The sequence below is a fragment of the Grammomys surdaster genome, unplaced genomic scaffold (genome assembly GCF_004785775.1).
Source record: "Grammomys surdaster isolate TR1022 unplaced genomic scaffold, NIH_TR_1.0 126391, whole genome shotgun sequence".
Classification (NCBI taxonomy): Eukaryota; Metazoa; Chordata; class Mammalia; order Rodentia; family Muridae; genus Grammomys; species Grammomys surdaster.
This window is the reverse complement of record NW_021621185.1, coordinates 13,395,253-13,409,009: the sequence shown is the minus strand read 5'-3', so window position 1 is coordinate 13,409,009 and position 13,757 is coordinate 13,395,253. Positions and strand designations below refer to the sequence as shown.

The following is a 13,757-nucleotide window of genomic DNA, read 5'->3' as shown; positions in this document are numbered from 1 at the left end:
GTGTCCAATGCTGTGCTGAAATTTTTCAGTTTCATGAGAGTCCATTTCATAATTGCTGATCTTATTGCCTGTGCTGTCAGGGTTCTGTTTAGAAAATAATCTCCTGTGACACTGTGTTCAAGATTATATAACACTTTCTCTTTCATCAGAGTCAGTGTATCTGGTCTGATGTTGAAGTCTTTGAACCCCTTACAGGTGATAGGAACGGGTCTACTCGGAGTTGTCTATGTGCAGCTGGCCAGTATGAGCATCACTATTTGTTGAAGATATTGTCTTTTTTCCTAAGTCCCTTTGCATCCATAAAATGACAGTTTTAAAGACTTTTATTTCAGTCTTGTGACTTCTTTTCTTATGGTTCCCATGTAATATTACTTCTTATATCAACTATTATATTTGATATTATATTTACAGTACTAGATTTGGGACCGAGAATATTTTTAATAAAGCTAACTATAATATCAATTGACAAGACTCTCATTTTCTCCTTTAATAAGCTCATGTGTGACTATTCTCATAGAGACTTGGGGTACATAAAGTGGGTAAAGGTGGGTATGACAGGTCAAGTGTGAGAAACTCAGTCATGTACTTAGATAGTTGTTGCTATAAATTATTAGTTTTAGGATAGTACCATTTATTCGTCAGAGAACAAAAATATTGTGAACTGAATTCATGAAACTAAAATTTATTTTGTGAAATAACATCATATATCCTATAGAGAAACAGAATTAATAGAGTTTACTGGACTATTGTAGGGAAATAATAGTAATAATTGAAGTTACATCTTCTTAAAAAGGGTACTATACTTCTACATGATACTTCCTATTTCTTAAACATTGAACTTAGCTTTTCCTTTTTGTGTATAATGACAACACTCCTGTACCTTATTATTGTAGTCACAGTTGGAGTACAACAGATATGGCATTACCATTTCTTCTAAAATTGTGTTGTTTAGCTCAAAAAGCATTTGTTGCTGTATATTTAGTTAGGTTTCATGTGTTTCCATTTTTATTAGACTGTAGCACTTGGAGGGTAATCAAATAATGATCATGTTTCTCACATCTTTCCACCAATTGTCAACAGAGGTGAGATAAATATGCTCAATAAAATGCTCTGGTCCTAGACATATTGCTTGGAGGTGAATAGGAGTGCAGGATTGTAGCTCTCGAGTGGGTGTGAGTTCTGTTAGACTGTGATGTGGATCCCATGTGTCTGTCACAGCTCAGGGAGGCAGAGGCACAGGAATTTAACTGAGTTTACTCCACACAGGAGCCTCGAGTCTGGGAGTGTGGTGAAATGTATGCCATCCCTTGCAGAGTCTCCAGCCATCTCTAGCCAGTGCTCCACCAGAAACCAAGCTATCCTTTCACAGTCCAACATAGGAGCTCCTTCCAAAGTTGTTCAGCAATGACTGAACAACTGGTCACATTTGCCTCTCACAGGCATATGAGCATCCAAATGGATGAACTGAATTTTGTAAAGAATTTTGCAAAAGAGTGAGAAAGACAAGCAGAAGTGAGAGCGAGTAAGAGAGAGAGAGAGAGAAGGAGGTCGAAGAGAAAAATCAAATGAACAAAAAGTGGACCATTTTAAACATGGCTTCTGAATTCAAAATTCAAAGGCCAACCTGTAGGAAAAAAACTCCATACACTACAACTGACCAGTTTTATTACTGTAAGCATACTTTGCCCCTGTCACTATACCCTAATTCTCTGGCAAGGAACATGGTGTTAAAAACCTCAAAGGCCACATTATAGCTTTGGAGAGAAAGAAAGTCCAATTAGAAAGGCAGATATTCTCGGGTGAGTTTGGGGTCATCTGATTGAGCTCTCTCATTGGATTGTTGAGCAGTCTGAAATGAAGGTAAGAAAAACAAGTGGACATAGAGCAGACACAAGTGGTGAGAAAGGTCGGATAACAGGAGCTCTAGGTAGTCAGACCTCCATGCATGTTTCTAAGCACTCCATGATACTGTTTCCCAATTCTTACACTATTTACTTCTCAGAAAAAGTGTGGAGTGAATCAAAACTATTTAAAATCCATTAAAATCACACTGTTTAAAATGTTTCAGCTATAAATATTGGAAGACCACAAGGCCATTTATCAGACTGGATTATGATTGTATTTTGAGGATCTCTAGGGTCAGTTGACTTCCATGCTCACGAGACAGGTAAAACTGCTAATGGCTTATAAAGCAAAAGCAGCCACACACTATGGCTAATAATTTATAACCTCTATTGGAAAGTGGGTATTTAAAAAAGTTTAATTGTGAATAATAATTTGCTAGACTTTTACAAGTGGGAGACCATCCAAAGACAACTGGTTAGAACCTAATTATGTATTTCATAGGTTTAGATAAGATTGCAACAGTGAGTGGCACTAAAAGACCTGAGTGGCTGGGTCTTCTTGAAATTAGATGACGAAGTTCTTCATCCTTTCATGGTAATTAACTTTGTGTGTGTGTGTGTGTGTGTGTGTGTGTGTGTGTTCAGAACAAGTAGGCTTAATATATGTTATTTTATTATTTGGTTTATAGTATTAATGCTGGATAGTTTCCTTTATAAAATAAAACCAGAGTTCACAAAGAACAAAAGAGCTACTATTTTTTTTTTCTTTAGTGACTGTCTTTCAGCTTCTCTTTCTGGACATCAGTCAGTGTTTGAAATGGTCTGGGGCACTTGGAACAGAGTGTAGTGGCCTGGCACACAGTGACTCAGTTTGTTCTTGGCATTAAATTCACTGCCTAGCCTTGTGCAACCATGTCCTTATCCCTCTGGACTCAGTTTTCTCATTAATTGAGCAGGGTATGAGTGTTGACATTTCAAGGTTCTCTGATTCATGGGAGAATCTAGCTCATCTTAGGCAGGCAGGAGCCCAGAGGCTGGATACCAAACATCTGAAAGACTCTGATGCTGATTTCTATGCCATTGTAGCCCATGGTGAATTAACTCTTTAACTCCTGACTCTCACAGAGAGGGAGGGTAAAGTGGTGTGTCAAACAATAATGTTTTTTAAAGTCAATAGGTCACTGCTCTTATAATATAAAACAGATTTGAAACTTGCTCTTATCTCATGTTTTTACTGCATCTTTTTTATATTCAAATGTGTTCAAAAATGTGAATATCATTGTGCTGCAGATGACTACAGTATTTCATATAGTAATATGCTGTTCAGTTTTGTAGCCCAGGTCATGCTGTATAACAGGTTATGTAGTAAGCATTATCATTCAGGTTTGTGTAGATATAGTCTCTAGTGGTTTCATAATAATGAAATTGTTTACCAATGAGATTCTTAGCATGTAGCCTCACTGTTAAGCATATTCTGATCCACTGGTTCTTTAATTTTTCCTTATATTTATTCTGTTTGTATGTGTATATGTAGGGTCAGAGGACAACTTGCAGAAATTGGTTCTCTTCTTCCACCATGTGTGCCCTGGGGATAAAATGTGGGTTGTCAGGCTGGGCTACAGATACTTTTATCCACTATCTGTCTCACCGTCTGTCCATTAGTCTTTAAGAGAATGGTTTTCTATTTGGTGTAGGCTTGGATATTTCAAAACCTACCCTTTCAGCCCACTGTTCAAAGGCGAGAAAAAAGATGGTAAATAGGACAAGGGGATGTGGACATGTTTAGAAGTAGTTCCTTGGGGCAATTCCAATCTCTGTTTGTCAGGATACCAGCAGTCCAGCTCAGTAGTGTTAGGATACCTCAAGAGAATCAGCAGTGGTGGTATGATCCAGAAGATCTGTCAGGCCTCTGCCAAATCAACGCTTGTCAGAGAGAGTGACCAAGATCAGCTGGGATGCAAGGATGCCAGAAGTTCTCTGCCATGCCTCTTTCAACGAAGTGAAGAAGATCAGCAAAGATGGGAGACCAAAGAAGCATTGCAAGTCTACCATCTCTGTCCCTTGGATCCTATTCACACCTGTTTCAAACATCACATGTCCTCCCTTGGGTCATGCCTCAGCAAAACAAATAGGGACACTACCTATGATACTACCAGAAACTTTCACTTTTGACTCAAAAGCCCTTGAGGTACCAAAGCACCGGGCGTTCTTGTAGCTTATTTTTCTGCCATTGCTGTAAAAATAAATATTTCTTGCACCTAAGTAATTCTTTGAGTCACATGATGAAGACAGTGATATCCAACTTGAGAAAACTCTCTACTCTTAGTTACTGTTTTGCATTGTTCTCAAGGGAAAAATCTAAGCAAAATTTATGGGAAGAACATGACCTTTATTTTCAAATTATGGTTCTGCACTTCTACATTTTCCCTTTTTTTTCTATAGCTACTCTCTCCTGCTTTCTCCCTGCTTCTTTGTTTCTCCAGGCTTGGCTTACTAAAGTGGCAACACTTTGTTTCCTTGCTTCTTAAATCCACGTTTCTTTCTTTCTTTTTTTTTTTTTTTTTGGGTGCAGCGAACGTTTAAGGAGGGCTCCCTAGGCCCCTCCTGTTGTTATCGGGGTCTGGGAAGGAAATTGTGAGGGAGATGCTCAGTGTTGGGGACCGGGACTCCTCAGCAACCGAGGGCCTCTCTCTTGCTCTCAGTGTCCTTGCTGGGTTGGGTGGTCCAGGATTTCTTACTCCTTGGAGGCCATGTAGGCCATGAGGTACACGACCCTGTTGCTGTAGCAGTATTCATTGTCATACCAGGAAATAAGCTTTACAAAGTTATCATTAAGAACAATGCCAGCACCAGCATCAAAGGTGGAGGAGTGGGAGTTGCTGTTGAAGTCACAGGAGACAACCTGGTCCTCAGTGTAGCCCAGGATGCCCTTCACTGGGCCCTCAGATGCCTGCTTCACCACCTTCTTGATGTCATCATACTTGGCAGGTGTCTCCAGGCAGCATGTCAGATCCACAACGGATACATTGGGGGTAGGAACACGGAAGGCCATGCCAGTGAGCTTCCCGTTCAGCTCTGGGATGACCTTGCCCACAGCCTTGGCAGCACCAGTGGATGCAGGGATGATGTTCTGGGCAGCCCCACGGCCATCATGCCACAGCTTTCCAGAGGGGCCATCCACAGTCTTCTGAGTGGCAGTGATGGCATGGACTGTGGTCATGAGCCCTTCCATGATACCAAAGTTGTCATGGATGACCTTGGCCAGGGGGGCTAAGCAGTTGGTGGTGCAGGACGCATTGCTGACAATCTTGAGCGAGTTGTACTTCTCGTGGTTCACACCCATCACAAACATGGGGGCATCAGCAGAAGGGGCAGAGATGATGACCCTTTTGGCCCCACCCTTCAAGTGGGCCCTGGCCTTCTCCATGGTGGTGAAGATGCCAGTGGACTCCACAACATACTCAGCACCAGAATCGGCCCATTTGATGTTAGTGGGATCTCGCTCCTGGAAGATGGTGATGGCCTTCCCGTTGATGACAAGCTTCCCATTCTCAGCCTTGACTGTGCCATTGAAGTTGCCATGGGTGGAGTCATACTGGAACATGTAGACCATGTAGTTGAGATCAATGAAGAGGTCGTTGATGACAACAATCTCCACTTTGCCACCAGATGGAGAGCAGAAGGCAGCCCTGGTAACCAGGCGCCCAATACGGCCAAATCCGTTCACACCGACCTTTACCATTTTGTCTACGGGATGAGGCTGGCACTGCACAAGAAGATGCGGCGATCTCTGGAACAGGGAGGAGCAGAGAGCCAAATCTACGTTTCATACCATTATAAAACCTTGGACAATTGTCATTGATAGCTACAGAAAGGTGAATGCTTCATGGTGTATTGATAATAGCTAACTAGACTTCTTGGTTTTAGTCTGAAAAAAGCACTTGGTAGTTCCTGGGCTATTATTATTTGAATTATATATTATATAAATGGCAGATTTACTCTCAAGAATGATATTTAAAGAAAGCAGATTTAGTTTATAAAGTGTTTTTTGGATTTGTGGTCAGTGCTACATTCTTGTAATTCCAGCTTCTTGGGAGATGAATATAGGGCAAGCAAGCATTTATGGCCAGTCTGGGCTACATACTGAGGTCCTGTCTCAGTGACGTGACCATATTCTGTTGTTCATGCTTCATTCCTTTTAGGACTGGATTGGAAAGGGTCCTCAGTCAATTCATTCATGACTTGCATTTGTCACATACCTTCTGGCACTGGTTATCCTATTCAAACCATGCATATAAGGTAAGGTAAGGCAATTGAGGGAGAAGGATATGGGGAGATATTGGTACAGACAGGTATAGAAGACTCAGAGACAGAGTAGTCAAGGAGGGCTGTCTTAGTCTTCTGTGGCTGTCATAACAAAATACCACAGTCTGGGTGGGTTAAACAGAGGTTTATTTGTACGTAGCTCTGGAAGTGAAGAGTGAGATCTAGGTGTTGACAAGCTTGTTTCTTATTGAGTTTCTCTTCCTGGGTCTGCACATATACAGGTGCACAAAAAGAGAGAGATGGAGAGGGAGGAAAGGCAGGGAAAAGGAGGAGGAGAGAGCACTCTTTACTGTGTTTTCTGCTTCTTATAGAGACAGCAGCCCCATTAGAAAAGGGCCCATAATACCTAATCTAATCTTACATACCTTCTTCAAGGGTTCTGTCTTCATGTATAGTTGAAGGAACTAGGCATTCAAAGCATGGATCTGGAGGTGTGCATGAGAAGATACAGTGCAGTCCATAATAAAAACCTGCACGGTCAGTTTAGTCTCCAGATCTGCTTGTCTTTGAACATATGGTTGCTATGACTTTGTCCATGAGTTATAATCTGGATCATAACTAGATGTGTTTCTGGCAAGGAAAAGCAAAAGCAGAGAACAACCTTACTTGTGGATGGGCTAAACTGGGCAGCCTACAGAGAGCTCAAGAAAGTCTCCAGGACAGGAGAAATTCTGTATAAAATAGAAATGCCTAATCATTTTCTGATACCAGCAAGTCATAAAAAAGACAAGGAACCCTACCTCAAGACCCTCTTCACGGCAGAGAACATTCTAGAGGATGCATCTAGAAGTTCATCACATTGCTTTTCTCTTGATTTTAGGAGACATATGTCAGTTTTAAATGACTCTTCATTGACACCAAGCTTTGTGGGTGACTGATCACCTCACTGGGGCATTGTTTGGAATTTAGTAACTCATTTTAGGAGTGTGTATGGAAAACTAATGCCTCCTTTTGACCCATTGGCAGCTAATTTATATAAATCAGTGTGGAGCACTAGGCGGATCTGTCAAGGCCTCCTACAAACTCGATGTTAGATGCTGCTGCTCAGTTTTTTTGACATTTCAGAGATGAAGCACTCAGTTTTTATTTGCTGAATGTTACTTCTGATATAAAAACTAATGTCTTTGCCATCTTAAATTAGTGAAATTAGGTGGTAAAGCCCACTTTTCATCTTTGTTGTATTTTTCTTCAGCAACCTTTCAAAGTAAATCTGTGTCTGGTGGTTCAACATTATTCTTGAGAAACACTCTCAGAAATAAATCTGTGTTCAAGTACTATTTCTTTAGCTCTATAAATATTTATTGAGAGCCTGCCTTGTGTCAGGCACTGTGCCTAATGCTGAAGGACCAGACAGACAAACTTCTTTTTCTCAGAGATTACAGTCTTATGTGGAAATAAACATCGTCCAAACAAATAAAGCAAAGAAATAGTCGACAATAGTTGGTGCTGTGCAGTTAATTAAAACAAGGTGCTGTGGAAAGTGGTCAGGGGACATCTTGACTGCTGAGAAAAGCAGCATTGAATTAAACAAGGTGGCCAACAATCAAGACTTTTCTTTCGTCTAAACAGTGCTGTAGTTTTTCTGGAACTGAAAGGATACTGTTGCTAGGACACAGTATAACAGAGAGGGTATGAGTAACATCAGCCAAGGTTGGTGATGAAGCTGGAAGCCAACTTGGTAGAACTTCGGAGATCTGAGAAGTTCAGATTGTGATGTACACACGGTGGGGACCACTCAGGACATTTGAAACATCACTTTGTTGTGAGCATGGCCATATATGGGGCCAGAGCAAAGGCCGCAGGGCAAGCAGAAAACAGGCTGGAGAGGAGGGTGTGTTGGACAAGGGCAGTGGAGCTGAGGATTGGAAAAAAATCACAGAATTAATCATGTGTAAACTATGTTTTGGGGGTATTGTGCTATCATTTCCCCCCTCAAACATATTTTTATCGATTATAGGGGAATTTCGCATAATGCTCCCTGATCACATTCCCTTTCTAGTACTCTAATGTCCACCTTTATCCTTGTGACCTCCTACATGTAAACACACACACACACACACACACACACACACACACACACACAAAGAGGAAAAAAGTCAGGATGGAAAGGAAAAAGAAAAAACCCACCAAGTCCAGTTTGTGTTGTCCATATACTCACTGGAGCACGGTCAAACTCCCAGTGAGCTGCCCCTTGAAAACGGAGTCCCCCCCATCCCCACTCTGCCAGAATCCATCAACTGTGAAGAGTTGAGACTGTCAGAGTTGAGGAGGGCAGGATCTGGATTGTGTCTTCCTTTATAGAATATCCTCCCCACATCTTGCCCCCAAATTTGACACTTTTATGTTCTGAATTCTTTATATTTGAAATTGACTGTTGCAATCAACACTTCTAATTTTCAAAACAATTTAAACTGATGAGGTAATTATATACTTTACTTTCTTTGTAAGCTTCAAAAATTGTCTTATCCAACCAGTCCTGGCTCTTCTTCACCAACATGAAGAACCAAAAGACTCCCATTGAAATTACAGTCGGAATAGTAGTAAGCTTATTCAGTAATTTTGAGAAAGTACTATTGATATACTCTCTTCCTGTTCATAAATATAAACTTATTTGCAGATGTTTAAATTTCTTATTCTTAAATACACATTTGTAATATTCTTTGAGTAGGTCTTGTACTTTTAATTTACCTAAGCACTTTAGTGTTTGTTTCTGTTTGAGTATTTTCCACATTTAGATGATAATAGCTGAAACAGAAAAGGAATTTCCTCTTACCATCCTATATCTACAACTTAACATCTTTTCTCATTAAAGCTACTGTATTTTCCCATAGATATCTAAGCTTTTCTAGTCATTCTGTTGTGTCAACAATGGAGACAGTTTAGACCCTTCTTTGTTAATGTTTGCACCAGGTATTGATTTTTTTAATAATTATTGGGATTGCTGAAATAATGCTGAATGATAATGGTGGTGACTGTTAAACTGCTTTTATGATTAACCACCAACAATATAAAGATGCATTTTAATAAATAGCCTTAATTCTGTTTATATTATCCTATGAGAAACCTATGTTATGAGTTTCATCAAATGAATTTTTAGTATTTATTATGGAATATCAGCTTGTAGGTATAATATGTTATATTGATGAAATTCCTTAGCATGTTTCTAGCTGTATTATTAAAATAATGTGGTTTCTGGAAATAACTATTTTTTGGTCATATTACATTAATTCTTTGGTACATTGCTATCTCCTATTTGATTATATTTATTAAATATTTCTGTATAGATGTTCACTTGAACAGATATAAATATTATGTTGATGAAAATGAAAAAATAAACATGTAAAGAAATTTTATATTTTGAAATTTAAAATAATCTATAAATTGAATTGAGCAGATCTATAGAAAACTTCTTACAGCCTTCAGGACACACAAACATTTGAAAATGTAATTATGAATGTTCAGATTTTGTACTTCTTTACAAATTTCAAAGTTATTAATTTTAAAACTACATTTTATAAGATAATGAAATTTAAATAAATAACATGATAAGTTATTACTAAAGTTATCTACCTGTAAAACAATAAAATTCTCAAATAACCACTGAATAAATTGTGAAATTAAAATTATATGCTCTGCACTTCAATGAAAAAATTTCATAAAAATGGTCTACGAAATATTGGCTTGAAAGCAATTCTGTGTCGTATCCTTTTTGTCTTTAAGAATATGCAAAATACAAAATACCACAGTGGATAAGAAAATTTTAAAAGAATACATGTTTTAAGATCTATCATTCATCTCTTTTCTATTTTAAACTTCCATCATTTTGTATTTTTGTACCATGCTTCAAAATCTATCTTTACACTCTCTTCTGGACCACTGATGTGCATCTTAATGTATTTCTCCTCCAATCTATCTACTCATGACTGCAGTGGAGACTGCAGGGTGAGTTTCTTTATGTTCAGAAATATATATATGGAACTTTACTCCTGGGGAGAAGCTATTTCTATATCACCTTCTATTTACTTGAACATCATCCACTCTGCTGAAGTGGAATTCCATAATTATGACTAATTCTTATCCCCCATGGTAGCCTGTTGGGCCAGGGGAGACAGGTAGATTAGACTTGGTGCCCTGCCTCTTAGTTGAATCTTCTGCTCTGTTTTATATAAATGCATTGTATGTTAAAACATTTTTGTTTGTGACATACATGGTAAAATTATTTAGCCACAACAGTGTCAGGTACATAAGACAGTTTTGGGATGTTGAGGGAGTGGACATGGTGACACATACAAAACCATCTGGGGAATAGAAGAGCTGTGTGATGTGTAGCAGACAAAGCCTTGTGTGAAATACAGATTGAAATGGTAGGTTAGGAAGAAGTAACGAACAACATTGAAAAAACAACACATACTACTGTGTGAGATTCAGTTCCCGGATGAATATTTTGTCTTGATTTTAGTGGCCAGGAAACTATCTTTAATGGTTTGGTTAGGTGTTAGAAATTCAATATTTATCAATATCGTTTGTAGACAAGGCCCAGTGAGACTTGGAAGAATGCCTCTTGGAAGGCCAGGGAAGGGATTCTAGAGATTAATGCCTACAGTGCATGGGTTCTGTTCTTATAGATACTGTTTTCTATCATTAAGAATATTTTTAGCAAGTGAGATGGCATAGGAGAGGAATTCCAAGAAGGCTCTGTAACTTGTTAGGAGTGGCTGGCAGTAAGAGCCAGAAAGTTAGAAGTAGTCAATAGGACCTCATGAAACTGGAAAGCTTTCTGTAAGGCAAAGGACATAGATAATAAGACAAATTGACAACCTACAGATTGGGAAAAAAATCTTCACTAACCCCACATCCAATAGAGGACTAATATCCAAAATATATAAAGAACTCAAGAAGCTAACCACCAAAACACCAACAACCCAATCAAAAAATGAGGTATAGATCTAACCTGAGAATTCACAACAGAGGAATCTTGAACGGCTGAGAAGTACCTAAAGAAATATTCAAAGTTCTTAGTGATCAGAGAAATACATATCAAAATGACCCTGAGATTCCACCTTACACAAATCAGAATGGTTAAGATCAATACCTCAGGTGACAATACCTGTTGGTGAGGATATGGAGAAAGAGGAACACTCCTCCATTGCTGGTGGGATTGCAAACTACGACAACCACTCTGGAAATCAATCAATCAATTTTTCTCAGAAAATTGGAAATAGATATACCTGAATACCCAGCAATACCACTCTTGTGCATATACCCAAAAGATGCCCCACCATGCCACAGGGGCATGTGTTCCACTATGTTCACAGTGGCTTTATTTGTGATAGCTAGAAGCTAGAAACAATCCAGATGTCCCACAACAGAAGAATGTATACAGGAAATGTGGTTCATTTACACAATGGAACACTACTCAGCTATTAAGAATGAAGACGTCCTGAGTTTTTCAGGCAAATGGATGGAACTAGAAGATATCATCTTGAGTGAGGTGACTCAGACTCAAAAGGACGTGAATAGCATGTACTCACTAATAAGTAGACATTGGCCACCCCCCCCCCCCCCCCCGCAAAAAAAAAAAACAAAACAAAGCAGAATACCCAAGATACAGTCTACAGAACTCAAAAAGGTCAACAAGTTGAAGGGCTCAAGTGAGGACGCCTCAGTTCCACTTGGGGTGGGAGGTGGGGAATAAAGCAGTCACGAGGGGAGGGGGAGGGAGAGTCCTGGAATGGAGAGTAGATGGGGTAGGGAGTTGGGGGAGGGGAACCTGATCTGGTATTGAGTGAGGGAAAAGGACTGAAGCCCTGAGGGCCAGCAGAAAGAATGGAAACAGGTAGGAGGTTGGGGGGGGGACCTCTAGAATGCACAAGAGACTTGGGAAGTAAGAGACTTTCAGGACTTAGAGGGAGGAAACTTAGATGAAATGCCCTACAGTAGGGAGAGGGAACTTGTAGAGCCTACCTCTAGCAGGAAGATAGGGCATCAAATTAGGGCGGGGGTTGCCATCCCACAGTCAAAACTCTGACCCATAATTGTTCCTGTCTGAAAGAACTGCAGGGATGGAAATGGAGAGGAGCCTGAGGAAAAGAAGGTCCAGCAACAGGCCAAAGTGAGATCCAGCTCAAGGGGCAGTACCAAGGCCTGACACTATTACTGAGGCCATGGAGCACTCACAGGAAAGGGACCTATCAGGACTGTACTCTGGAAGACCCAAAAAGTAGCTGAAAGAGTCAGATGCATATATTTGTACCCAACCAATGGACAGACGCTGCTGACCCGTGGTTGAATTAGGGAAAAGCTGGAAGAAGCTGAGGAGGAGGGAGACCCTGTAGGAGGACCAGCAGTCTCAATTAACCTTGACCCCCTAGGTCTCTCAAACAATGGACCAATAACCAGGCAGTATACACCAGCTGATATGAGGTCCCCAACACATATACAGCAGAGGACTACCGGGTTCCGGTGCACTCAGAGAAGATGTGTCTAACCCTCAAGAGACTGGAGTTTAGAGGTCTGGTTGGGTGTGTGGTGGGGACATCCTTGTGGAGACAGGAGTGGGGAGGAGGCATAGGATGTGAACAGTCAGAGAGTGTATGGGGCGGGAAGGGGTGGGAATAAAATCTGGAGTGTAAAATAAATAAAAGACAAAAAATAAAGTGGTCACGTGAAGTCTGTTTGGGTCTAATAAAGGAATGTTTTATGGTGGATAAAAGAGTTCCAAGACGGGAACAAAGGCAGGAACTATTGGTTTAGATACCCAGGATTGTACTGTCTCCTCAGGGGCAGCCACTACTTTAGCACACGTTGGGAACTGCACCTTCTCTTTAGCCTCGGGCAGACACCGTTTTTTTTTCTAGACACCCGAGCTTGGTCCATCTTCCCAGCTTCAGACAGGCACTGATGTTCTACACAACCAAATTCATACTTTCTCCCCAGCTTTAGGCAGAGACCTATTGTAGAGACCCCCGTTTGCAAGTTGACCAGATTTGGTCAGACATTGCTATTAGAGACACCAGGTTCACACTCCCTGCCCAGCCTCTGGCCTTACCTTGAGCTAATTCTTCAACAGAAGTGACGCCTGTGGGACCAAAAAGGTTCTACAAAGGAACACTGATACTCTTTGAAAGTAAATGCTTGTTTATAGAGTAACATTCCAGAAAAAAAAGAGAAAGATTACTAAGGTTAGGAGACATCAAAGAATTATTACCTTGTTTTACTCTAAAATATCATTCATTTCAGAAGAATTATCAATGGGCTTCTGATGGATCCATCCAAATGTGGCGTATTCAAAAAGATTGAATATGAAAATCTTATAATTTTAAAATTAAATGGTTTATGAAATAATCATAGAGCACTATAATAATGCTTTTTTACATGAGTTTTTGATAATTAATTTTTACATAGATAACATTCAGGGTTGAGTACCAATGTGGAAAAATTATTTCTTTTCAAAAAAAGCAAATTGTTTGTACTTTTTGGCATTATTTTAAGAAATCAGATTTATGTATTGGAATAAAATACATATTCTTTACTTTTTACATTTTCTTTAAAATATTTTCACAGTTTTATATTTTGCATTTAGATCTT

General features: G+C 39.7%; 1 protein-coding gene across 2 annotated transcripts; it reads right to left on the bottom strand.

Moving 5' to 3' along the window:
• Positions 1-4,578: 4,578 nt before the first annotated feature.
• LOC114614547 (glyceraldehyde-3-phosphate dehydrogenase-like) lies at positions 4,579-5,592 on the bottom strand. Of its 2 annotated transcripts, XM_028760178.1 has the most exons (2): positions 5,455-5,472; positions 4,579-5,400 (listed from the first exon to the last, which is right to left on the bottom strand). In XM_028760178.1, exons 1-2 carry the CDS (start codon positions 5,455-5,457, stop codon positions 4,579-4,581), a joined length of 825 nt encoding a protein of 274 aa, XP_028616011.1. In that variant the 5' UTR covers positions 5,458-5,472. The 2 variants fall into 2 exon arrangements, with proteins under 2 accessions (XP_028616011.1, XP_028616010.1); XM_028760177.1 differs by having other exon boundaries at positions 4,579-5,592.
• Between the last annotated feature and the right edge of the window lie 8,165 nt (positions 5,593-13,757).

Coding starts and splice junctions, on each gene's coding strand:
- LOC114614547 (XM_028760177.1), bottom strand. CDS start 5,586: ATGGTAAAGGTCGGTGTGAACGGATTTGGCCGTATTGGGCGCCTGGTT.